The 27,789-nt window shown below is 46.6% G+C and overlaps 1 protein-coding gene across 1 annotated transcript; it reads right to left on the reverse strand.

The window, feature by feature from the left end:
* Positions 1–1,076: 1,076 nt before the first annotated feature.
* Positions 1,077–26,467, reverse strand: LOC128052425 (histone PARylation factor 1). The gene is made up of 8 exons (XM_052644986.1): positions 26,365–26,467; positions 16,185–16,344; positions 14,253–14,442; positions 12,802–12,900; positions 6,868–7,018; positions 5,105–5,192; positions 3,605–3,777; positions 1,077–2,491 (listed from the first exon to the last, which is right to left on the reverse strand). The coding sequence occupies exons 1-8, from the start codon at positions 26,410–26,412 to the stop codon at positions 2,360–2,362; spliced, it is 1,041 nt and encodes a 346-aa protein (XP_052500946.1). The 5' UTR covers positions 26,413–26,467; the 3' UTR covers positions 1,077–2,359.
* Positions 26,468–27,789: the final 1,322 nt, after the last annotated feature.

Here is a 27,789-nt window from a genome sequence, read left to right on the forward strand (position 1 = left end):
CGTTGTCGAGCACATGTGTTTATGTGATCCTGGGGAGCCTCATGCTGTCCTGGTCAGTGTCCGGGCAGAAATCCCCCAGCCGGGGGGAGAGGGGCACGACATCGCCTCGGGGGTAGGGATGCTAGTCGTGGGTGACGAGGTGGGGTGAGGTGTGAGTGCACAGCGGGCTGACAGGGCTTCCCGTGGTGGGGGCAGGAGCTCCTGTCCCCAGGTGGGACCCACTGGCAGGTGAGGACACCAGGTAGGTCTCGGCGCTGGAGGGACGAGGGCAGGGGCTTGGCAGGGTTGGGGTGTCAGCTGGCTTGTCTGCATACACAGCACTTGCAGGTGCCAGGGAGCAGAAGGCTCTGCACTGGTGCCACAGGGTGACTCCGTGTGGACACAGATGGGAGTACTGTCTTGGGTGAGGTTTCACCGCTTCCGCTTTCTTCTTGGCCGGATCATTTTACACATGCTTGAGAAGTTGTATGGAAGACAGTTTGTAAGTTCCAGGTGTGAGCTTAGCCAAGTCTGAGTCGGGTAATGGTTTTGTTAAATTGGATGAAGCTGCTTTTATTCATGAAAGAACCCAGGTACTGGGTGAAAATGAACAGGAAGGCAGGTGGCATCTGGGAGCCACAGCAGCCGCTGGAAAGGACCTGAAAATGTCTGGTGAGATTTCGAAGGACCAGGCCTCCAGAGCAGGAAGGAGGTAAGGGGAGGTTTGGTGTCGGGCTGGCAGGAGCTCGCTCTTGAATGACCAAGTCTCAGTCCTTGGAAGGCCAGCCCTCGGACACAGCTGCTGGGCGTGGAGCCTGGAAGTGTCTTCACAAGCCTGTTGTCAGGAAGCCCTGCTCATAGCTGTAGTCTTCACGTTGTAACTGCCATGTTCTTGGCACTGGTGCCCAAACCCTGTTTCAGTTCTGATATACCAAGCCTTCTGATGATGTGCACACAGGTGTGTGAGGAATGGATGGTAAGCTGAATTTTTTTTCCCCTTTCATTTATTCCTTGATAAGCAATCCTGTTGAAATCTGTGTTACTGAATCACAAGAAGGCAAATTTAGAAAACTTAAATTTGAGGTGGTTGTATCAACAAGTAGCACGGTTAAAGGAATCGAGAATTTGTAGCCAGCTTGTGTTGTTTTAATGGAAGGTACACTTGAGATTAAGGTAAATGCATTAACTATTTCTAAATACTTCTGTAATATTAACAAGGACCTTAGAAATTAAATCTGTGGAAAGAGCTCAAGTGCTGCTTCAAAGGTTAGACTATGTTTTAACACCCTATACAGTGTCGGGTTTTTAATATGACGCGCCTGGCCTTCAGACGCGCCTGGGACCTGCAGGTAGAGCTCAGGGAAGGGACTGCATCAGAGCCTGGGCCCTCTGTCAGCGCGGGCCAATCCTGGATGGGACTGAGGCCCCATCTGCTGTGTCTCAGCGGCCGGACATGGGCTGCAGCTGAGAGGAGTTGTGACTGGCGGGCGTGTCTTCAGGGCATTCCCCTGGCAGTGCGGGAGAGACTCCCCCTGGCACCAAGTGAGGGGCACCGTGTTCATTCACCAGGCACACGTCCATTTGGAGGCTCATCTGACTGCAGGGCCTCCCCGGGAGTGTGTCCTGCTCCTGCCGCCCTGAAGACTCCAGGTCTCGCGACTCAGGAGGCAGCGACACAGTAACTTGAGAGTTCCGTGGGCAGGCCCAGCTGGTCCTACAAGATTGGGGTGAGCCAGCTGACTTCAGCGGGGAAGCTCTGCTCATGGGCCTGTGGCCCATCCACAGCTTGCTGCTTTGCATCTGACTATGAGCTCTGAGTCTTTAAGGTGAGGGATGTCTTGTCAGGTTTTAAAAGGATCTGCATCTGGTGAAACACAGCTCCCCTTGGACTGCACTGGAGACCCAGTGTGCACTTTGTCATGCAAAGTCCTCCTGGCGTGTTAGCACACACTGTGTCCACCTCCTGTGCTGTATTGACAGGCCGAGCCCTGGGGGCAGTGCCGGAAGGAATGGACCCCAGGGACTGGGTGAACGCTGTCCACCTGAAGCTGGGGAGGGTCTGGGGTGGGCCCCAAGGCCCCATCCTTGTGGTTGCAGCTCATGTTAACCCCTAGTCTTGGGACCCAAGTCCTCCGGGCTCATCCACAGGCGCTGGGCATGGCCTGCTGTTGGGAGGGGACAGTGGGGCTGAACCCCCTCTTCCGTAGGTGAGGTGGGCATCACCGTGCAGGTGACTCAACTGTCTGTGAAAGAAAAGCAGGCCACTAGAGCTTTAGAAAAGTAAAGTTGCCATCCATTTATTTCCTGTAGTCCTTAAAAACTGAAGAACATGTTTCACACTAAAGCTCTGCAATCCTGTACACCAGAGAGGCAGCCCCACTCATGCTGCGAGCTGGTCCATGTCCTCTTGGCTCCTGTTTGCCAGATGAGCTTCAATAATTTCCGCAAAGAGACTCCTCTTCAGCAGATTATATGCCAGAGGTAAAAGCTGGCCAGCAACTTTATGAAAATACTGAAAAACCAAAGAAGGGGACGTTAGCCAGAGAGTGCAGCAGGCACTTGTTTAACAAAGCCCGCATCCCAAATGCAGACCCTTCACCTGTCTCCAGGTGCCGTGGCCAGGGAGGACAGACTACAGCCACAAGCAGGACAGAGGTTCGGGGAGCGCTCCCCACACTCCCATGGCCACTGCTGGGAAGACAGGACTTGAGGCAGGTGACAGCCCCGAAGTCACCGTATCACCTGCTTCCCTGACCCTGAAATAACTAGAGCTGAGGTAACCGCTGCTGGAGCTGTAAGTGGGTTTCTCCTATTTAATGAGGAGGTGTTAATGATAAAACATCGCCACTACATTTTAAAGATTTTAAAGCATATTTCCAAATAGCATTTACTCTTCATCTAGCACAGAACAGATCCTCTTCAGAGAATGAGATGGAGCCCAAGAAGGTGTACATGTCACTCTGAAGCTGTATACGTAGCTATACAGACTTAACAACAACAAACTTAACATTTGTTGTTGAGTTGTTAAGTCATGTTCAACTCTTGAGGACTGCAGCCCACCAGGCTCTTCTGTTCATGGGATTCTCCAGGCGAGAATACTGGAGTGGGTTGCCATTTCCTCCTCCAGGGGAGGTTCCCCACCCAGGGATCGAACCTACATCTCCTGCATTGGCAGGCAGGTTTCTTTACCACTGAGCCACTTGGGAAGCCCCATGTTAACATATACCTGAAGGCAAAAAAGTCTTGGTCATTCACCTTGGCCAGAACATAAGATGAACCTCAAATACTCTTAGAACTCAAGAATCTTTTAAGAATCTGCTTAAAATCATTTCAAAAAGTTCACTTTGAAATTCCAGCTGAGTCCAAACGCCACCCGTGTGTGGGTGGGTGGGTGTGGGTGGGTATGGGTGTGTGTGGGTGGCGGGGGTGGGGGGGGTGTGGGTGTGGGGGTGGGTATGGGTGTGTGTGGGTGGGTGGGTGTGGGTGGGTATGGGTGTGTGTGGGTGGTGGGGGTGGGGTGGGTATGGGTGTGTGTGGGTGGTGGGGGTGGGTATGGGTGTGTGTGGGTGGCGGGGGTGGGGGGGGGTGTGTGGGTGTGGGGGTTGGGGGGGGTGTGCTCACTCACGTGGGAGCCATGGCAGAAGAGGTCCAGCCCCAGCTCCAGCCCCATCCCATAGTCACACTCATCGTTAGCAAACTGCACGTAGGTCATCATCTCCTGGATGGGGGCAAAGGCCTGCAGTCTGTCGGTGTCGCTCGGGGCCTCCACAATTGTCCTGCAGATTCTCCTGAGGCTGGCTGAGAGAGCAGGGCCGCAGCGTTACCTGTGAGCACCCACGCCTCCCCGTGACACCGCCCCTGGGGGCCTCCTGCCTGGGTGCTGTAACTCACATCAGCCGTTTTACTTAAGCCATTTTTATGCTCGGATCTTAACAAAATCTATTTCTTGTTCCAGCAAAGTGGTTTCTCCATGAGTCTAACTACAACCAGGAGTCACACCAGCTTCCAGAAATTTTCCCTGGGCTAGTCCAGGGTGCACAGACCGTGGACAAGCCTGACCCACCTGGTTTTAACTGTCCTCAAGATAAGAATGTGTTTTCATTTTTAAATGGTTGAAAAAAATAAAAAACAGTATGGAGACCAAGCATACACAGAGCCCACCTCTGGGCTCATCCACACCAGAAGCTGGATTAAAAAAAAATTCTGACAGACAGTAAAGTTTGCTCTTTTTGCCTTTGTCTAACTTACTCTTAAAAAGCAGTAGAGAAAAAGAAATACAAGAGACAAATCACTGGCGAATTAAACCTTTACCAATTCCTTTACCAACATGGGGGTGTGGAGCCACAGCACAAATGCAATTTGAGGTAAAAGAGAGAAAACTGCTTAACATTTATCCACATTAGAGAAAACAATGCTTTCACATTTCTGATCTCGATGCCCTCTTGTTTGCACGCCCCACCCCTCCCCTCCCAAGGGAGCCAGATGAAGGGGTATTCCCAGGAGAAAAGGAAAGGGGAAGGGCAGGGGACAGGCAGAGAGCTCAGGAGAGATTTTATCCTTTTCAACAAAGCAATAATTAGATTTTGTGTATGAAAAGTCCATTGGCAAAGACTGCTTATACTTACGTAAGGAGTAACTTAGGATGGGCTTCTAAAAGCTAAAAAAACCTACATTCAGATGGAAAACTGTCCACAAACACAGGCTATTTCAGAAACTACTATCGTGTAAGTTGACCGTAATGTCAAAGGTGGTGAAATAGTAGAAAAAGTCACCTAGACCATAGGCTCGTACTGTTTAAACTTGTAAAAACACTGTTCCGAGCGCTGTTAGGCAAGCAGTGCATTAATAATAAGCACCTTATGTACTGGGTTACTCCCAGACACCCCTGTGGACGGACAGTACTCACCGCACTCACCATGTGACAGATGGAAGACATGGTTTAATAAAGTTAAACAACTGGTAAAGGCCACACAGCTGCAAACCCAGCTTCAGTTCAAGCCTCCCTGACCCCAGAGCCTAAGCCGTTCATCACTGCAGGTGGGGTGGGGAACTGTATCCAGCTACTCAACACAAGGAAGCTCCCCCCACACATTAACACATGCTCAGGGCCACATAAAGACCCTACCGTCAGTTTCAGGGAGCTCTCTGTATCCAACATCATTTTTATCCACTGGGACAACCAAGCCTGCTCCATGAAAGGTCTTTGTCACCACCTTAAATAAAACACAAAAATAACATGGAAAATAGACAAAAACAACAAAGAGGGGGCAAATAAAGCTCATACACAAACCCTTAAGACTTCTGCCAAAATATAATGTGCCTTTTATTTCAGTAAATTTGGACCCCAGGGCAGAAGTTTACAGTAATTATTTCTTTCCTTTGAAATCAGGTAGAAGTCAAGCACTTGAAATAGTTACAGAACAGTGAAATGAATGGCTTTTACTAACTGTCAGCATACGGAAGTCATCCCCGTGTGCCCCACCACAGAGGCAGGGGGTGGTGTCAGTTCAGGCCACAGCTGCTGGGCAGAGAGCCAGAAGGCCTGCCCAGCAGATGTGAAGAACTCCTGCCCGTCTGTGAAACGCAGGTCCCTGTCTCACCAGGAGCATGCAGACTTGCCAGCAAACTTCCCTTAAGTCAGGCAGCTTCTAGTTTTGGGGTGCCCTTTACGGAGGCAAATGATCTAACCATGGCTGAAATCATGGTTCTAAGGTTTCTTTTATTTATGTGTTTACCAGGCTACGTCACAATGGGGTGAGACATGCTCCCCTCCCCTCACTCTAAGGTGGGAAAAGGCCCCTGGTGAAAACTGGAGAGGCAGAACAGCAACATGAAGTCTTAAGAGCAGCTCGATACGCCCTATGCAGGGAGTTTATCATTCCATGGACATTTTTAGAAACTACTTCCTGACCTCAAGGACTAAAAGAGCTGATAAGACAGGAATTCAGTGACTCCAACTTACCTGAAAGTCACCCACCCTGGCAGCTGAGTCAGGATCAGAAAAGGAACTGGAGTAGGATTCAGTAACTAAGCTAAAGTACTTAGTTACTAGTACTAGCTTATTCAGGGTTGACTAGTACTTCATTTGGCTGCGAATGTGCAGATGAAGCAGCCACATGCAGGAGACACTGCTCAGAGGCTGGAGGAGACTGGGTGTCCAGACTCCAGTTAAACGTCCCTCCTCCCCAGGGACTATCAGGACAGACTCAGAATTCTCAGTTGCCCCAAAGCAGAATTCTTTCAGCTTCTCTGTTAAGTTACCCAGGCAGGTACAAGTGAAAACCCCAAAGGATTCCAAACCCAGAGGTATCTGCTGTTTATGAAATTCCACTCACACAGCAGGTGCAAAAGGAAGGCTGGTGGGCTCAATAAAGCAGGGAGAGAAGACTTCTCACACCATTTCCTGGAGGAATTCACAAGCCCCAGTACACAGCTCAGGACCAACGTCGACCATATGCCAACTACCCTCAGGGCTGACTATAAAGCCCGTAAGGCAGACCTTTACAAATCTACCCAAAACCACCTGGCATGAAATCATCCAACCTCAGCTACTAAAAAAAAGAAATGTAAGCAAGTGTGAGGTACAAAGCTGCTCTTCTACTATGAGATGAGCAACTGGCAGACCAAGACTACAGAGAGACCGGGCTGGCCTGGCCTGAGCTCTGCAACCACAGAAAGGGTGCCCCGTCCCGTGCCTACCACACCTGCAGGACCCTTCCAGTCCAGCCCCGAACCACCCTGGAGCCAGCCCTGCGGGAGGCGGGGGCAGCTCTCCTCAGGAGGGGAGGGGAGGAGATGCAGGTGGGCGGGAAAGGAGAGCGGGAACCCACCCCCGCCGACCCCGACCCCGACCCTGAAACAGCAGAGACTGACGTATGGGACTCATACTTTCTTGTCTCTCTGCTTCATCCTCACGGTTCTCTGCTCCAGGGAGAGCCCCAGTTCTCTGGCTGCTTCTGTGAGTTTCTCATCTATGGTTTTCAAGAGACTAGTTTTCTTCTTATCTGTTACTTCTTTAAGTTTTTTCATCAAAAATAATCTGAAAAAGAAGTAAAAGCCCTCATTAGTATGCAGTCCTCAGTCGTCTGTACACTACTACCGCACCAAGTGCACCGACCCTGGGAAGTTGAGGGGAGCCGAGTTACAGGCACCAGACCCCGAGAAATAGAGGGCAGAATAACCACCACCGTTCTCTCAAGCCCCTAACAGATTCTTCAGGCAAGAGAAAAGCAGTATGAATAAATACCTGCCAGTCACAGAAGCAGCAAACAAGATCTGTTTATCCCCGTGATGTCTACAACCAAGACGTAAGGTAGCTAAAAAGTGAGGTTAAGCCAAGTTTATGTTGCATCACTTGATGCTAGGATCTGACAGACAACCTTGCAGAAGTCTGATGTAACAGGAGAAAAGAATGTGGAGACTCCAAAAAAGGATTTTGCACTTCTGCAGAACGGGAGGACCTTTATAATACTTAAACATCAGCAAATTCTTTTAAATGTTACCTTCAAATCTGTGTTAAGAAATTTTAAAAATGTAAAGGAAAGCTAAACTATTTTATAAGCTAATACAAAAGCACAATTCAAAATAACTTTTTTTAAAGTTACTTTTATTTTCACTTTTTGTTTATTTTTTTGGTTGCACGGTAAGGCATGTGGGATCTTAGTTCCCCCATAGGGGACTGGACTCGTGCCCCCAACAGAAGAAGCACAGAGTCTTAATTACCAGACTGCCAGCGAAGTATACAAAATAAATTCTAAAGGAATGCGAAATAGTACATTATTGCCAGTTACGGAAATAATTTTACGTTAGGAATGCAGTAGAGCATGTGGACATAAGGGAACCCTCTTACACTGTCGGTGGGAACATAAATTGGCTGCAGCCACTATGGGGAACAGTATGGCGGGTCCTCAAAAAACTAAGCACAGAGCTACCGTATGATACAGCAATCGCACTCCTGAGCATACACCTGGAGGAAACTATAATCTGAAAAGACACGTCCGTGCACCCCAGTGTTCACTGCACACTATTCACAACAGCCATGACGTGGAAGCAACCTAGACATCCGTCAGCAGAGGAGCGGGTAAAGATGCGGTGCCTACACACAATGGAGGACTACTCAGCAGCTACAGAACGAAACGACGTCATCTGTGCGGGATGGATGAACCCAGAGACGATCGTACTATGTGAAGTGAGGAAAAGAACCTTAAAAATAGGATACAAATGAATCTACAAAACAAAGATAGAGTTACAGATGTAGAAAACAAGCTTATGCTTATCAGGAAGTAAGGGATAAATTGGGAGATTGGGACTGACATATACACACTGTAACTAATAAGGACCTACTGTATACAGCACGGGGAGCTCTACACAATAGTCTGTAATGAGCTACATGGGAACAGAATCTAAAAAACGGGACGTATGTGTAACTCATTCATGTGCTGTACAGCAGAAACTAACACACCACTGTAAACCAACTTTACTGCAGTAATTTTTAAAAAAGACGGCTTCTCCCACTAGAGCAGAAAGTCAAGAGTGCAAGAGCAAGCTGGAATTGGCCCAGCCGAACACACGTCAGTCCCCTTCCTGCAGCCACTGCCAGGCTCGCTGGAGGAAGCCGCTCCTGCCCAGCACTGATGCTGGGCAGCCCCCGCTGGGGCATTATTCTCATCCCCATTTTACAAATCGGGAAGCTGAGGCAGAGGACCACACCGTACCCAAGCTGGGAGAATGTGCGCTGGTTAAAGCCGAGACCACCAGGATCAGAGTCTCCTAATTACAGCAAAGTCCCAGCACACCTCGTCTCGCCTCAGCAGCCGTGAGTCAGGAGGTCTGTCTGTCAACAGGACCACACAGCACACCGGCCGCAGGCCTGGGGCCCCTCCCCTCACTGCCCCTCTCCACGCCGAGCCTCCTCCCTGCCTCCCTCGGGCCCATGGGGAGGGCCTCCAGGACAGGGCCCACCCCTACCGGCGGCCCTGCTACCCGGCAGGACCACTTCACTCCTGCTTGCTCAGCTCTGTCTCAGCTTCAAACCTGCGCTCTGACACCGCTTTGTGGTGCTCAGGGCGGAGATGTGCCCGCGGAAACAGCCAGAACGTCCTCTGCTGTTCCATGAGCCGTGACCGAGCCTGGACCTCGGGAGACTCCTGCAGTTCAGGAGGGAAACATCAGTTCACTAGGCTACAGAGCGCTCCCCCAGAGTGAAGCTCACCGTCACACCAGACTCCCCATCCCTTCCCGGTAGGGGAGACCACAGCCACAGCACCATCCGTCACAGTAGCAAAGTCTTCAGCAAGTGAGCGGCTGCCACGCCCACAAGGCTGGTTACAACTTCCCCCAATTCTAATGTTTGCTTTTCAAATCTTGAATTTTTAGAAATGACAGCAAACAGTCAATTGTCTCCATCAGTTCATTTGAGAAAACGTCTCCTGAACGCTCAGGTCGGAATACCCGGCTGTGTGCCGGCCACTGTCTCCAGTGGAAGTGGAAAACAGCTGAGCTCAGCACTTGGTCCCGCAGGGCCTCTCTCCCTGGCACAGACCCTCCGCACTGCCCACCCGGCGCCCAGCCGCAGAACGATTCGTCCTTCCAGCTCCGTCAGCAAGCTGGGGACCGTGCTGTGACCACACACTGTCCGCCGCTCACCCACTGCTGCCCACCCGTCGAGGGGTCAGAGAACACACCCACCACCACCCAGAGCACCCCTCACGGCCCCTGAGCCGGCGGGCAGGCTCCACACCCCACCGTCTGAGCGCTGCCGTTCAATTAGGGTTCCGGACCTGAGCACGTGTCAGAACCTCCTGGGTTCCCAGTTTCAAGGACTCTACTCAGAGCCACTGCTTGAAAAGTCGTGGGCTATGAGATTAAGTCCGCACGACACAGGACAGCAAGGCAGGGCGCCAGAGGGCATTGGGGCGCAGGGGAGAGGAGAAGAGGATATTTAGCAGTGCAACTAGACCCAAGACCTGACATTCTGGCCTATTTACAGTGAGTAGCAGATGCTTTAAATGGTCTTGGGCCCCGATCGAAGTACGCAGCCATTAAACGTCCACCGAAATGAATGTTCATTTAATTAAAGTTACAGAAGTGCACCTCTGGGCTACACTCAGATTTACCTGTAACAGGTAGTTTTAAAAAACGTTCCCGAGTCCTGCTCTGGAGGGGCTGCGGAGCAGCAGCTGAGGTGAAGCTCCCATGTGCGGGTCTCAAACCATTAACTCAGCATCAGTGCCCAGAGTGGCCTGTGCACCCCACAGTCTCTGAGACCTTTCAGGAGGTATGTGAGGTCCAGACTACTGCTACAATTATTTTAAGGAAAAGAAAGAGCAGAAGAAAATAACTTCTAATTCTGTTGCATAAAGATACGTATTTTAGAACCTCCAGCCGACCCAGATTTCTGTGTGCATTCCAGGATGTGAAGCAGGGACCTTTGCACACCATTCTGTTACACGGCCTCCTCACGCAGTGTGTCCACACCTTCCTAACCTGATGGATCAATATCCTGGTGCTACACTGCATGGCTAGTCTCTCTTTACTTACCTAATTTTCTCTACTGCTGGGAATGTGCATTTTTTCCAACTTTTCTTTTTTATAAATAACCTGAAATATACACAGATATCTGTGTACGAACTCAAAATTTCTTCAGATAAGGAGCTAGGAATGGAATTGCTAATTTAAGGTGCAGCACAGTACCTGTCAACCTTCATTATCTGTGAAGAAATCTTTGAAAAAATATATAAACAGCCATATTCCAACTGCTCTCCATAAACGTTTTACCAATTAACACAGAGCACAAAGATTTCTTACACCGTAAACACCACTGGGTATTCAGTTCAGTTCAGTTGCTCAGTCATGTCCGACTCTTTGCAACCCCATGAATCGCAGCACGCCAGGCCTCCCTGTCCATCACCAACTCCCAGAGTTCACTCAGACTCACGTGTCCATTGAGTCGGTGATGCCATCCAGCCATCTCATCCTCTGTCGTCCCCTTCTCTTCCTGCCCCCAATCCCTCCCAGCATCAGAGTCTTTTCCAATGAGTCAGCTCCTCACATGAGGTGGCCAAAGTACTGGAGCTTCAGCTTTAGCATCATTCTTTCCAACGAACACCCAGGGCTGATCTCCAGTGGGTATTACCATTCTTTAATTTTTACTCACCTTTGTTAGCCGAATTTGCATTTTCTTGGGCTACTATTAAATCTTACACAAAGAAAACTAGTTTCTCTGGGCATAAATAATTTGTTTTTAACAAATGGTCTGCCTGAAAATACCTTACTCAGGCTGATATACAAATTATTTCAATTAACTGATTTCAATAAAGTCTCAAAAATTATAGTAAATATAGACAAAGTATTATAATCTATAATATATGAAAAGTATTATAACCTATACAAGTATTAACACTTTATCAAACATATGTTTGATATAAATTACCGAAGTACAAAACATTTTTTGAATAACATTAGCTACTCAAATCCTTGCTGGTCTTCACCTAAATTATAAATTTATCACCAATTAATTTTTGTTTTTTTTCTTCTGTGTTCTCTGATAAGCTAAAAAATGCCAGAACAATCTTGTATTATTTTAGATAACAACTGAACTTTCTTTTAATAAGACCAGTAGGTTCTGCTGTAGTGGTTCTGCTGTCAAAGAGTTTGTGGACTGAATGCCTGACTCACAGAGCAGGCACCGTGCACAGGAAAAAGCCTCTCCCCCATGGACCCACACATCAGTGCAGGAGACAAGGAAACAAACTACTGCTGTTTGCAATAAAGGTGGCACCAGTTTAAACGCAACAATCAACCCAAAGGGTGTGAAGAACCATATAAAATATGAAGAGCAAGCCACACCTTCTGTAACGTCAGAGCTGCCAGGAGAGAAGGGAGCCTGTCGGGAGCCCTCCGCCCTTCAGACGCAGCGGTCTGCACGTGCAGGGGCCCTGCAGGTGCACCGACAGACTGAGTCTGAGTTCTGTTTACTGCAAATCTGTGCCATGCAAGCACAGGGAATCAAAGTCTTTTTAAAAGCAGGTGATTAAAAGACGTCACACAAACATGATCTACTTATACTTAAGGCGAGTCAGATGCCTTCATTTTATTACAGTCCACTGCACAGCTGCTGCGGACAGGGCCTGTAGCTGCCCAGGACAGAGCAAGGTGCCCCTGCCACGCCCACCCTGTGCTTCAGCTCATGCCACCTGCCCCCCCACCCCTGCCCTACTGAAGACGAGGCCCCGATATCAGAGTGTGGAGACCGGATCCAGCCCCACTGGCTCGCAGAGGCACGTGACCATCCTGTCCCGTCCCCAGTGTCCAGGCACGGCAGACAAGGGGCTCCCTCTCACTGGCCTAGATCCTGACAGACAATGTAGTCCCGGAGCCCCATTCCCCAGCTCTTCTCTGGGGGTCAGAGACCACCCACCACTGAGCTGAGTCAGCAACACCCCCCCACCGGCCCCTCACTCCCACCCTGCCCCCAGGATGTGGAGACTGCCTGTGTGAATCACATTCCACATAATGCAGCTTCTCAGTAGGAGCTCGCCATGACTGTGTTTAAAGTCAGATGCCTAAAAATCCTGTGACCTTGCCATGGGACAAATAAGGACAAATAAGGTCAAGTTTAAGTAATATTTTCAGTAAGTAGTTAGAAAAGAGTCAACTGTTTGGTGAAAAGATGAAGTGTGTATGCAAGGGAAGTCTGCAAAATTCATGGAAATGCTCTAAAAATTTTTTTAAAATCTCAATTCCCATTAGAGACAGACTGATATGGTATAAAAATTGTAAACAAATATTATCAATAGGAGAGGTAGTGAAATATTTTCTTACTTGACTGCAGCAAACACATTATCTCCACTTTGAACAATTATACAATTTTTCTTTGCTTCGTTTGTACCGACAAATACAGGAAGTTCATCAGGAGAATCCCTGTTTAAACAAAAGGTAGTAAAAATTTAGCTGCCCATAACTTATCAGAAGGGAAGATTTTAGGTTTGAAAATAAGAATTTATATCTGCATGTCTTAAAAAATTGCTAATGAATTTGCTAGGTTTAAGTTCTAGGCTTCTTAGGAATATCCACAACAAATCTCATTTATATAACAGAACCTAAGATTAAGTCTTAGGACCTAGTTACTTTTATACCTAAACACAAAGAAAGGGGGAATAAAGCTTATCAAAAGGAGGTGAAATTACATACAATCATCCCACCCCAGTTTTACGTCTGTGAAAAAGAAAGAAGGTGGAGCAGCAAAAAGAAACGAGACAGGAAGATCACAGAATATTTGCGGTGAAAGGACTGGGAAGCATACAGACGACCAAGTCCCTTTACTGTATGACTAGGAAACCACACAGAGAGACCAGGTGACTCAGCTAAGGTCCTGGACAGGCAGCGGGAGGCCAGCGGGTCAGGGCCTGACTCCCAGCCCTGGGTGCCCACAGCACCGCTACATTCCCTCCACGTTCTGTCCCTCAGCCCGCTGTCAATGACAGCACCTCTCAAGTGGACAAGGGATCCCCGCCCCCACCAGCTCTATTTCTAAAAGTCTGAGCATCTTGCATGTATCCATTTACCCCCAGACATTCTTGTTACGTGTGTGGAATGAAAGTGAGTCACAAGAAAGTCACAGGTACAGGGGAATAGTACAGGGCCACCCAGACGATAACCAAGAGTCCAGTCTGCTCCAGAGTGCATGCTTAGTTCCCCGGCAATAAACAAGAGGACCAGTCTGCTCCAGAGTGCATGCTTAGTTCCATGGCCCTCGGAAGCACATGCCTGACTTAAGCCACAGCAGCTGCTCCGAATTACCTTCCCTGGGCAAAAAGAGCTCTTCTCAACCCCAAAGAAAAAGGTTTATAAGCACAGCAGAAAAACTGATGAGGTTGGCCTAACAAGTTCATCCATTCCAGGTTAGGTCAGTAGGTTAGAACAGCAGACAGCCCACGCACCCACCAACAGAGGGCACATGCCCTTCGCCTTGGGGAGGCCGGTGAATGTCTGCTCGCACTCATAAAAGGGACAATAGCTGTATTTTGGGAGAAGTAAGGGCTCCCCTTGTGGCTCAGCACTAAAGAATCTGCCTGCCAATGCAGGTGACTCAAGTTCAATCCCTGGCTGAGAAGATCCCCTGGAGGAGGGCATGGCAGCCCACTCAGGTATTCTTGCCTGGACAATCCATGGACAGAGCCTGGCAGGCTACAGTCCACGAAGTCACAAAGACTCAGATACAACTTAGTGACTAAACAACGACAAAGCTGTATTTTAGAAGAAATGACCCTTACCTGAAATACCCCATGTGGAATTGAGTTTCACTGTCTCCAATAATAATGGTCTGGAACTCAGGAGGATCATAGTAAAATCTCCAGTGAAGATTAAAATTCAAGCTTGCTGACTTTTTCTTTATTTTATGTTTTCCGGCAAGGATATCATAAGGACCCACTAATCGAAGTCCAAGGCTTGCAGATAGCGAATCTATAAATTAAACAAGTTTACTTAGAAGAAGCAGAAAATAGGACCGTTCATTCAGAAAAATGTTTCTAAGCAACTGTCTTTAAAAAGAGCTTCTAAAGTAAAAGAAGTCTTCAGTCACGTGAAGATGTCTGCTGTAAACACTCTATGGAAAAGAAATCAAAGCAATGAAGACGTGGCCCTTACATTTAGGATTTCCTCGTAACTTTACCACTGAGGACATTTCAAACACTCCCGCTGTTTCTGACTTTGGCCCAAACAGAGCAGTTCTGTGTTCCTGGGTGCCTATTAGAGCTGCAGACGTTTAGCTTGTCTCATTACTATGCAGTGCAGCTGTTGCCTCAAATACTTGAGCATACCCAGACAAAGGGAGAGGCAAGAGGGCTAGCGGATGAGGACGAGTAATTTAACTACAAATGTGTTTCATCAAAGTACTTCCTCCCTCCCCCACCTCAACTACTGATCAGTCTCAATTCCTGGCCTCCTGGGCGCTCCGTCTGTCTCACCCTAACCCAGACTGGATCCACTTCCTTCTCCAGTCACTGATCAGAGTCACCAGGTGGGCACGCTTACGACAGACAGGCCCCTCTGCTTCCCACAGAGGCAGGACCAGGGCCCAGGATCCTGTGGAGGGGGAGCTCTTGGAAGGGCCAGCAGTGAGAAGGGCATGGAGACAGTTGACTTGGAGGGAGAAAAATAACATCCCCCTCCATGAACAGATATGAGACAGGGCTATAAAGGGAGATCTTGCTGTTTGTACTCTGCTTTTTAGTTCTTCATCCTGTTCTCACTTAAATCCTCTGAACAGTTTCTCAGGCTACTGAACGTTTCTTTCAAGAGGATGTCTACTCTATTGATGGGCATTTACTATCTGCTGCATTTTCATTCTAAACATTGCTTCAGGGGCCATCTCTGCTAACACACTTGCACACGTCTGCAATGCACACTTGCACACGTCTGTGAAGACTTGTAGACAGGCTGCTGCTGCACGGTGGCAGTGTGTGGATAACACAGCCCAAGCCCAGCTCTCTCCCGGTACACGTTCCTGTCTACAGTCTAGGAGTGCCGCCCCGCACTGCATGAAGACACTCCATCAGTACAAAAGGGTAACAAGAAAAAGGAACTGCTGCAGCATGACCCGTTTTTGGTGTACCTTCTAGGGACAGTATGCCCACAAGGTATACAAGAATGTGCGCCTGTGTCTCTGTGTGTGCGTTGTGTCTGTATATCTGAGTGTGGTGTGTATCTGTGTGCATGGCTGTGTATGTTCCTGACATAACACTAATCCAGCAAAAGCTATACACGGTCTCTTTTTTCACTTAAATATTCCAGGCACGATGCTTCATTACTGCCTACAAATCTGCCGGATTCTTCTGAAACTATATATACAGTCCACTGAACAGATGCGTGACAGTGAGCACATGCGCTGTTTCCTACTTCTTGTTTCACTGTTGTTGAACACAGGTTTGGGTTCACTGTGTCCGTACAACAGGCTCCTAGAAGCAGCTGCTAAGCCGCGCTGACGGTCAGAGTGCGCGCCGCTTTCCCAGCCGCTCATCAGAGCACACTGCGGGGGATGCGCCTCTGCTAGTGTGACAGGTCACAGCGGCACCATCGCCTTCTGCTTCTCTGATTTCACACCTCTTTGGGGAAGCTCCTTTTCTGTGAACTGTTTAGATCCTGAGTCCAGCTTCCTACTGCCTTTTCCACTGGCAGCAGCAGGAGGAAGGTTCTGGAACACTCACCAGCTGGCTGTTCAGGGTCAAGTCCTTCACAGAACCTCCAGAAGTGGTAGAAATCTTCAGGCAGAGGAAGCCTGTAATGGCTTTCCACCTCTTTTCGAAGGTCACTGGGCACGTCAGCTTCACAGGACTTACTCTTCTTCACATCGACCGGTTTTTCACACTGAAAATCAGCACACAAAACTTAGTTTCTCTAAAAGTAATTTCAGCAGTATGGACTGTTTAACGATATCGCTCATCTTATTCACCCAACTCTATGAGATACATGCATTTTCTTTAAAACTCTATATATGGTGTTTGAGTAAAATCTGGGGATTCTTTTGAGCAAGGGAAAAAAGAACAGTTTATAATATATTGGGTCAGGAGGGGCACACACAACAAATATCTAAACACATCTAAGATAACAGAAACACAGAAAGCAAAAAACCAAAATGTATAAAAGAAAAGGTAAACAGCAGGAAATGAGGAATAGGAAAAGGGCAGGGTTTTATGGGATGCAGCAAAAGCAGTTTTAAGACGTAAGTTTACGGCAACAGAATCTTACCTCAAGAAACAAGAAAAATCTCAAATAAACAACTTAATCTTACACCTAAAGCAACTAGAGAAAGAAGAACAAAACCTAAAATTAGTATAAGGGGAGAAATCAAAGAGATCAGTGCATAAATAAAGGAAACAGAGACAAAAGGAAACAGCAAAAAGATCAGCAACACTAAAAGCTGGTTCTTTGAAAAGATAAACAAAATTGATAAACCTTTAGCCAGACTCATCAAGGAAAAAAGGGAGAGTACTCAAATCAATACAATGAGAAATGAAAAAGAAGCTACAGTGGACACCACAGAAACACTAAGGACCATGAGAGACTACTACGAGCAACGATACACCAATAAAATGGACAACCTAGAAGAAATGGACAAAGTCTTAGGAAGATGCGGTCTCCCAAAACTGAACCAGGAAGAAACAGAAAATACGAATAGGTCAATCACGAACTCTGAAACTGAAACTATGTTTATCAAGAAACTCCCAACAAGCCAAAGTCCAGGACCAGATGCCTTCACAGGTGTGTATGCTGTGCTAAGTCATGTCCGACTCTTTGGGACCCCATAGACTATAGCCCACCAGGCTCTTCTGTCCACAATAGTTTCCAAGCAAGAATATTGGAGTGGGTTGCCATTTCCTACTCAAAATGATCTTCCCAGTCCAGGGATCAGACCTGCATCTTCTGCATTGCAGATGGATTCTGTACTGCTGTGCCACGTGGGAAACCCACGTGTGAGCTTTAAAGAGACACAATTCATAATTTACTGACAGCCCATTCAACTGTCATTGTGAGAGACTGCAGCCCCTTCCAAAGATCTTCCCCTCCACTTCTCCTGTAAATTCCAAGATCAGGTTCACCAAGTTTATGTCTCCATATACTCTAGAGAAAGGAACACTTCCAAACACTCTCGATGAGGCCACCATTGCCCTGGACCAAAACCAGACAGACACCACACAAAAAAAGACAGTTACAGGTGAGTATCACTGATGAATACAGACACAAAAAGCTTCAACAAAATACCAGCAAACCAAACCCAACAATACATTAAAAGGATGATACACCATAAGCAAGTGGGATTCATCCCAGGGTAGCAAGGATTTTTCAATATTTGCAAATCCGTGTTATGCACCATATTAACAAATTGAAGAATAAAAACATATGATCATTTCAACAGATGCAGAAAAAAGCCTCTGACAAAATTCAGCTGTTTACAATAAAGACTCTACAGAAAGTAAGCACAGAGGGAACACACCTCAACATAATAAAGACCATATATCACAAACCTACAGCCAACATCATATTCAATGATGAACAGCTGAAAGCATTCATCTAAGATCAGGAACAAGAAAAGAATCCCCACAAGGATGTCCACTCTTGCCACTTTTATTCAATACAGTTTTGGAAGTACTAGCTACGGCAATCAGAGAGGAGAAAGAAAGAATAGGAATCCAAACTGGAAAAGAAGTTAAACTGTCACTGTCTGCAGTTGACATGACAGTATACACAGAAGATCCTAAAGATGCTGCCAGAAAACTACCAGAGCTCATCAATGTGTCTACTAAACTCACAGGATGCAAAATTAACTCAGAAATCTGTTGCATTTCTATACACTAGCAACCGAATATCAGAAAGAAAAATTCAAGAAACAATTATACTTATCATTGTATCAAAAAGAATAAACTACCTAGTAATAAACCTACCCAAGGAGGTAAAAGACCCACACTGTGGAAACTAAGACACTAACAAAATAAATTGAAGAAGATATAAACAGATGGAGACATATACCATGATTGTGGATTAGAAGAATCAATATTGTCAAAATGACTATATTACTCAAAGCAATCTACAGATTCAATGCAATCCCTATCAAATAACCAATTTCTCACAGAACTAGAACAAAAAATCTTAAAATTTCTATGGAGACACAAATGACCCCAAATAGCTAAAGCAGTTTTGAAAAAGAGAAACAGAGTTGGAGGAATCAGGCTCCCTGACTTCAGACTGTACTTACTACAAAGCTACAGTCATCAAAACAGTATGCCCTGGCACAAAAATAGAAATACAGATCAATGGGACAGGATAGAAAACCCAGAAATAAACCCGTGCAACCATAGCCAATTAACCTACAACAAAGGCAACAATACTACACAATGTGGGAAAGACAGTCTCTTCAACAAATGATGCTGGTGAAACTGGACAGTTACTTGTAAGAAAATGAAATTAGGTCGTTCTTTAACACCACACACAAAAATAAACCCAAATAGATTAAAGACCTAAATATGAGACCAGGCACTATAAACATTCTCTGACATAAATTGCAGTGTATCTTTTTTGATTTGTCTCCTAGAATAATGGAAACAAAAACAAATGGGACCTAGTTAAACTCAAAAGCTTTTGCACAGCAAAGAACACAATTTAAAAAAAATGAAAAGACAACCCACTGACTGGGAGAAAATATTTGCATGTAATATGACCTATAATGGATTAGTCTTCAAAATTTAGAAACACTTCATGAGGTTTAACAACATCAAAACAAACAACTCAGTCAAAAAATGGACAGAAGAGTTAACAGACACTCCTCCAAAAAAGACATAGATGGCCAAGAGGCACGTGAAAACATGTTCAACTTTGCTAAATAGAGAAATGCAAATCAAGACTACAATGAGGTATCATCTCACACCAGTCAAAATGGCTATCTTCAAAAAATCCACGAACAATAAATGCTGGAGAGAGTGTGGAGCGAAGAGAACCCTCCTACACTGTTGGTGGGAATATAAACTGGTAGAGCCACCATGGAGAACAGTATAAAGATTCCTTAAAAAAACTAAAATAGAGCTACCCTATGATGCAGAAATCCCACTCTTGGGCATATATTTAGAGTAAAACATATCTGAAAGGATCCATGTACCTCAGCGTTCACTGAGGCACTGTTTACAATAGCCAAAACATGGAGGCAACCTGAAAGTCCTCAACAGAGGAATGGATAAAGATGTGGTGTGTATATATAATGGAGTATTACTCAACCACTAAAAAGAATAAAATGATGTCATTTGTGGCAACATAAGTAGACCTAGAGATTGTCACACTGACTGAAGTCAGACAGAGGAGAAATATCCTTTGACATCCCTTATATGTGGAATCTAAAAAGAAATGATACAAATGAACTTATTTACAAAACAGAAACAGACTTACAGACTTGAGAGAATGAACTTATGGTTGGGGGTGGGGTGGGGTGGGGGGTTGAGGTGCGGAAGGATGCAGGGGAAGGGATAATAAGAGAGTTTGGGATGGACATGAACACACTGCTACGTTTAAAATAGATAACCAACAAGCACCTACTGTAGAGCACAGGGAACTCTGCTCAGTGTTACATGACAGCCTGGATGGGAGGGGGGTTTGCAGGCAGAATGGATACACGTGTATGTGTGGCTGAGTCCCATCACTGTCCACCTGAAACTACCACAACATTGTTAATCGGCTATACTCCCAATACAAAATAAAAAATGAAATGAAAGAAAGAAAATAGCAGGTTTCACTTTGTTTGGGTAAACAGGATGCCATCATGCCTCTTGTTTAAACAGACTAAGCAATCATACTGGAAGGAAATTGTCAGATATAACTGGATATAAGAGAGGTTAAAACAATTAAAACAGTTAAAAAATTATTTCAGAAAAGGTCCTTTAATGCCAGATTGGTTATAAAACTCCCTCCAGCATCTCTGCAATATAGGTGCATTCTGTAAGTAGGCTAGGCTTTCCAATGCCCCTCAGATACCGGGCCCATTCCCGCAGAGATAAAACTCCTGGTCAAAGGTTACACATCTTCAGCCTCTGAGAAGCGGTAGGTACTGTTCCTTCTAGGAACTTTCCTTCCTGTCCTTCCTTTCCATCTACATCAGGGCTGTTCCACCTGAGCCATCCTGCCTCCAGGGGGGCACACTCAGCAGTGTCTGGAGACATTACTGGTTGTACAAACTTGCGAGGGAGCATGTGCTACTGCTACTCTAGTGGGTGGAGGCCACGGACACTGCTAAGTGTCCGACAACACAGGAGAGGCCCTTTAAGAGAAGCTTAACTGGCTCAAATGTCCACAGAACCAAGATTGAGAAATCCTAAACTTCAGGCTCAAGCTGACCTTGTAACTTTAGGTATCATTTAAAATCTGAAAAGTGGATTCATGAACCAGATGATATACATAGAAAAGTACTGTTTTATGAGTGGAAAACAGGACAGATGAGAATGCCTACTGACAGGAGAATGGTTACAGTATTTTCAAACAATGGAGTTTTCAGTTCAGTTGCTCGGTCGTGTCCAACTCTTTGTGACCCCATGGACTGCAGCACGCCAGGCCTCCCTGTCCATCACCAACTCCCGGAGTTCACTCAAACTCTTGTCCATTGAGTCGGTGATGCCATCCAGCCATCTCATCCTCTGTTGTCTCTTCTCCTGCCTTCAATCTTTTCCAGCAACAGGGTCTTTTCAAAGTTCTCCTCATCAGGGCCAAAGTATTGGAGTTTCAGCTTCAGAATCAGTCCTTCCAATCAATACTCAGGACTGATTTCCTTTAGGATGGATTGGTTGGATCTCCTTGCAGTCCAAGGGACTCTCAAGAGTCTTCTCTAGCACTACAGTTCAAAAGCATCAATTCTTCTGCGCTCAGCCTTCTTTATAGTCCAACTCTCACATCCATACATGACCACTGGAAAAACCATAGCCTTGCCTAGATGGACCTTTGTTGGTAATGTCTCTGCTTTTTAATATGCTGTCTAGCTTGGTCATAACTTTTCTTTCCAAAGAGCAAGAGTCTTTCAATTTCATGGCTGCAGTCACCGTCTGCAGTGATTTTGTTGCCCCCCAAAATGAAGTCTCTCACTGTTTTCCCATTTATTTGCCATGAAGTGATGGGACCAGATGCCATGATCTTAGTTTTCTGAATGTTTTAAGCCAACTTTTTCACTCTCCTCTTTCATTTTCATCAAGTGGCTTTTTAGTTCCTCTTCATTTTCTGCCATAAGGGTGGTGTCATCTGCATATCTGAGGTTATTGATATTTCTCCCGGCAATCTTGATTCCAGCTTGTGTTTCTTCCAGCCCAGCGTTTCTCATGATGTACTCTGCATAGAAGTTAAACAAGCAGGGTGACAATATATAGCCTTGACGTACTCCTTTTCCTATTTGGAACCAGTCTGTTGTTTCATGTCCAGTTCTAACTGTTGCTTCCTGACCTGCATACAGATTTCTCAAGAGGCAGGTGAGGTGGTATGGTATTCCTATCTCTTTCAGAATTTTCCACAGTTTATTGTGATCCACACAGTCAAAGGCTTTGGCATAGTCAATAAAACAGAAGTAGATGTTTCTCTGGAATTCTCTTGCTTTTTCGATGATCAAACAGATGTAGTCAATTAGATCTATGGTTCCTCTGCCTTTTCTAAATCCAGCTTCAACATCTGGAAGTTCACGGTTCATGTGCTGTTGAAGGCTGGCTTGGAGAATTTTGAGCACTACTTTACTAGCATGTGAGATGAGTGCAATTGTGCAGTAGTTTGAGCATTCTTTGGCACTGCCTTCCTTGGAGACTTGAAATAAGACTGACCTTTTCCAGTACTGCAGCATTGCTGAGTTTTCCAAATTTGCTGGTATATCAAGTGCAGGACTTTCACACCATCATCTTTCAGGATTGAAAGAGTTCAACTGGAAGTCCATCACCTCCACTAGCTTTGTTCATAGTGATGCTTCCTAAGGCCCACCTGACTTCGCATTCTACAATGTCTGGCTCTAGGTGAGTGATCATACCATCCTGATTTATCTGGGTTGTGAAGATCTTTTTTGTACAGTTCTTCTGTGTATTCTTGCCACCTCTTCTTAATATCTTCTGCTTCTGTTAGGTCCATATCATTTCTGTCCTTTCTTGTGCCCATCTTTGCATGAAATGTTCCCTTGGTATCTCTAATTTTCTTGAAGAGATCTCTAGTCTTTCCCATTCTATTGTTTTCCTCTATTTCTTTGCACTGATCTCTGAGGAAGGCTTTGTTATCTTTCCTTGTTACTCTTTGGAACTCTGCATTCAAATGGGTATAACTTTCCTTTTGTTCTTTGCCTTTTGCTTCTCTTCTTTTCACAGCTATTTGTAAGGCCTCCTCAGACAACCATTTTGTCTATCTGCATTTCTTTTTCTTGGGGATGGTCTTGATCTCTGCCTCCTGTACGATGTCATGAACCTCCATCCATAGTTCTTCAGGCACACTGTCTATCAAATCTAAACCCTTGAATCTATTTCTCACTTCTACTGTATAATCATAAGGGGTTTGATTTAGGTCATACCTGAATGGTCTAGTGGTTTTCCCTACTTTCTTCTATTTAAATCTGAATTTGGCATTGAGTTCATGGTCTGTGCCACAGTCAGCTCCTGGTCTTGTTTTTGCTGACTGTATAGAGCTTCTCCATCTTTGGCTGCAAACAATATAATCAATCTGATTTCACTGTTGACCATCTGGTGATGTCCATGTATAGAGTCTTCTCTTGTGTTGTTGGAAGAGGGTGTTTGCTCTGACCAGTGCATTCTCTTGGCAAAACTCTATTAGCATTTGCCCTGCTTCATTCTGTACTCCAAGGCCAAATTTGCCTGTTACCCGAGGTGTTTCTTGACTTCCTACTTTTGCATTCCAGTCCCCTATAATGAAAAGGACATCTTTTTTTGGTGTTAGTTCTAGAAGGTCTTGTAGGTCTTCACAGAACCGTTCAACTTCAGGTTCTTCAGCAATACTGGTTGGGGCATAGATTTGGATTACTGTGATATTGAATGGTTTGCCTTGTAAATGAACAGAGATCATTTTGTTGTTTTTGAGATTGCATCCAAGTACTGCATTTCAGACTCTTGTTGACTATGATGGCCACTCCATTTCTTCTAAGGGATTCTTGCCCACAGTAGTAGATATAATGGTCATCTGAGTTAAATTCACCCATTCCAGTCCATTTCAGTTCACTGATTCCTAACATGTCGACATTTATTCCTGCCATCTCCTGTTTGACCACTTCCAATTTGCCTTGATTCATGTACCTAACATTCCAGGTTCCTATGCAATATTGCTCTTTACAGCATCAGACTTTACTTCCATCACCAGTCACATCCACAACTGGGTGTTGTTTTTTCTTTGGCCTCGTCTCTTCATTCTTTCTGGAGTTATTTCTCCACTGATCTCCAGTAGCATGTTGGACACCCACTGACCTGTGGCGTTCACCTTTCAGTGTCCTATCTTTTTGCCTTTTCATACAGTTCATGGGGTTCTCAAGGCAAGAATACTGAAGTGGTTTGCCATTCCCTTCTCCAGTGGACCGTGTTTTGTTAGAACTCTCTACCATGACCCGTCCGTCTTGGGTGGCCCTACATGGCATGGCTTATAGTTTCATTGACTTAGACAAGGCTGTGGTCCATGTGATCATATTGGTTAGTCTTCTGTGATACTGGGTTCAGAGGGCTCAAAATGAAGTATTACTTAGTGAAAAGCAAACAGCCACAAACAATATGGATCAATGTTAACAACATTAAATGAAGAAAAAAATCCCTGAAGATTATATACAGCATGACAGCCATTTTATGAAGTTCAAAATATACTGTTCAGACAGGCATAATAAACTCATGGGTGATAAGGCTAAAAGAAGACGACAAGGGAAAAACAGACAGTTGAGGATTGTAGATGCCCTGAGTAGGGGCCACAGGAAAGAGCTGGGCAGCAAGGACAGGAGAGGACCATGAAGATGGAGAGCTATGGTCCTCCTTTCAGTGCCTGGGCTGGGCAATGGCTTCCCAGGTGTCTGTTCTATAACTAAACAAATGAGGTCAAAGTGGGCCATGACCAAGGATAACAGTGGATTATGCCAAAGATTACAGTGTGTCACAGGTCATAAAAAATTTAACTGAACAAAAAGGCTGCTCTCTGTGACCCCACGGACTGTTTCCTGCCAAGCTCCTCTGTCCGTGGAATTCTCCAGGCAAGAACACTGGAGAGGGTTGCCATTTCCTCCTCCAGGGGATCTTCCCGACCCAGGAGCATCTAAGTCTCCTGCATTATCAGGCTGGTTCTTTATCACTAGCGCCACCTGGGAAGCCCCAATAGTGATGCTATCACCAATAAAGATGATAGTAAACAGTGTTAGTGATAAGTACTTGTTATGCGCTTACTACAGTGCCTGCCACTGTTCTAAACGCCTATAGATGGAATTCATCTAATCCCCAGGAGTAACTCGTGAGCTATTAATAGGTACTATTAGCCACACTCTACAGAGGAGGAAACCTAAGGTTAAGTGACTTGCCCTGGGTCTCCACCTAGAAAGTGAAGAACCGCACTGAACCCCAGGTGGACCAGCTCCAGGGTGCAGGGGTGGTGCTTAACCACTGCATGCTGCCTCTCCAACTGCAAAAAGGCAACAGCAGGAACTCATCAAGCCCTGACCCACCCTCCCTCTTGTTTGTGTAACAGTCTCTGGTTAGACTTTCAAAGACAGGCGCAAATCTATGTTATAAAGAAGAGTCTTTAAATGTACCTCAATGAAAGGCAGTTTTGCATATTGGCTAGACTGCTCAGGGAGATTCTTGTCTCTCGCCATTTCCAGCTCTGTCACCTTGGGCGAGTTATCTGACCTCTGTGCCCTATTTTCTCAGTTACAAAAAAGGTCTACATCATAAGGCTGTGACAATAAATTATTTGTAGACACAGACAGAACAGTGCTAACACAGAATACATAACTGCTACCTATATTAGGTTAACCGTAGCCTCCGTGGACTCCTCTTCATTTCTGAGGCTTTTTTCCTAACACTAACATTCTGTCAGAGCAGTTCACTGCCCCTTTAAAGGGAGGAAAGAGCGCTTTCAGCGCTGCCTGAGCTCACATGCTAGTTCAGGTTCCCCCAGTTCTCAACGAGAGTTCAGGACTACGTAGTACCTGTCCCCCTGAAGGCTGCCTTTATCCTTCATTTACCCTTGTACTCCTAAAAAGCGGGACGGGGGCAAAGGCCGCCCAGAACTTGGCCCTCCGGCACCGTCTCACCCCGACCCCGCCACCACCTGCACCCCAGCTGACAGAGCGGCTGAAGGAAGTTTTGGAAACCCTCCTTTACTCTTTCCAGCCGGACTCTCCTGCTTGCAGTGCTGACGCGCGTGAGATAGCAAGGAAAGCCTGAGCAGACGACTCCTCCGAGTGAGCGCCCCTCTTCCCTATCCCGAGCGCCCCGGACCGAGCCGGCGCTGCGCCTCGACACCGCTCTCCTGAGTCACCCGCTTCGGGGACGGCTCCATGGGAGGGGCCCCACACGCCATCCTGCGGGTGCAGGCGCGCTTCCTACGCCGACCTGGCCAGTGGGACAGGGAGGGTGGTGTAGGGGGAGTGGGTTAAGTCAACCCGCCCCCCGGGGGAGGTCCGCCAGACCGCGCCAGCCTGACCCCGAGGACCCCGGGCTGTGGCCGCCCCCCGGCTGGACCCCAAAACTGTAACCGGCCTTGAGCTGTCAGCGCGACCCCGACGGACCCGAAAAGGCGAGGCGCGGCGCCGCTCTCCGCTCCGACCGCAGCGCGCGGCCTGCCCTCCAGCCGGGTACAAACGCGCCGCGCGATCCTCGGGCCCACGGCCGCCCTCGGACCTCCCTGCGGTACCTGCGGCCCCTCTCCGCGGAGTCCACGCTTCGCGCCACCGCCCACCATCCTGCAGGCTGCAGAGCCAACCGGTCCCTCCGAGAGCCCGCGCGCCGCCAACCACTTCCGGTTCAAGGGCCACCAATCATTTCCCCCCGCCGCCGCGCGCACAGAGAAAAGGCACCGCCCCCAGCCCGCATCCGAGCCCGCGCGTGGCCGAGGCCCCGCCTACTCCGCCTCCCGGGCAGGTGCGCCCTCCGCAGGCTGACCCACCTGAGCATATGGTTTTCCTTTAAAGAATTACTGCATTTTAAAACGTTTCTATCAAATTATATGTAAAAGGAAATATATAGGCCTCATTCTGTAGTATTCTAAAGTTAACTTCCAGAATCATATAGCGACACATAAAATCAGTTGTAGCAGTTGCGGTTGCATACTTGAAGGTTCTCAGACCCAATAAAATGCTACAATAGAAAAGTACAGGTCAAGAAAACCTGTACAACAGAAACAAAAGTACAACAGAAAACAAAAGTACAATAGAAAAGTACAGCTGATCACAGTACAGGTCGAGAAAACACATACTGCAACAATAATAGTTATGAAACTAATATCTCTTTTAGAGCTAAAAGTCACTGGTTTTACTATTTAGGGGATAGACTGTTAATGAAACAGATTAGTAAAAGACAGTGGAAATGAGATCAAGAATTCCTATGTACTCTTTAAGAGAGTGATTGATTCTAAGATTCACCTAACTTAAAGCTCCTGATCCAAGATACAATTTTAAAAAGGATATTTATTTCCGATCTTTTTCATGCTTTCAAGACAACAGATATCACATCTAGCCTCTGAGATAAACACTCCATTATGTGAGCTGCGGCAGACAAAAGATGGGGGGGAGGGGCGGGGGGGGGGCCACTTCCCTGGTGGTCCAATGCAGGGGGTCCATGTTCCATACCTGGTCAGGGGACTAGACCCCACATGCTACAACTAAAGATCCTGCAGGTCTTAAAGAAGTTCAAAGAATCCATGTGCTGCAACTAAGGCCTGGGGCAGTCAAAATAAATAGATAAATAAATACTATAAAAAAGACAAGACAGAATGTACTTGAAATTCCAGGTCCTGGGATGCAGCCACGCTCCTACTGAAGCAGACTGAGGCCCTGGAAGTGGGAACCATTGACTCCAGCAATCAGGAATGAGTCCCTGACAAGGCATGTCCCAACCCTGGATGGTAGCACCAGCGCTGAGAAGGCCCACTGCCCCTAGGGCACTCAGATTCCTGGTGTGTCCTGGCAAAAAGGACTTCTTGTAGAATCTGTTGATTGTAAGGGAAAGTCAGGTGACTCTGCTTCACCGGAGCACAGGGAGAGGTGGGAAGGGTCCACTTTCATCTAAGTTCCCAGACTGGAAGTCAGAGTTAGCTTCAGACAGAGCTGGTCCCGGGAGC

The sequence above is a fragment of the Budorcas taxicolor genome, chromosome 8 (genome assembly GCF_023091745.1).
Source record: "Budorcas taxicolor isolate Tak-1 chromosome 8, Takin1.1, whole genome shotgun sequence".
Taxonomy (NCBI): domain Eukaryota; kingdom Metazoa; phylum Chordata; class Mammalia; order Artiodactyla; family Bovidae; genus Budorcas; species Budorcas taxicolor.

Coding starts and splice junctions, on each gene's coding strand:
- LOC128052425 (XM_052644986.1), bottom strand. CDS start 26,412: ATGGTGGGCGGTGGCGCGAAGCGTGGACTCCGCGGAGAGGGGCCGCAG. Junction 7,019..12,801: donor AATGTGTTTGCTGCAGTCAA/GTAAGAAAATAT, acceptor CTTCTTTTTCAG/ATTATTTTTGATGAAAAAAC. Junction 2,492..3,604: donor TCTTCTGCCATGGCTCCCAC/GTGAGTGAGCAC, acceptor TTGGTTTTTCAG/TATTTTCATAAAGTTGCTGG.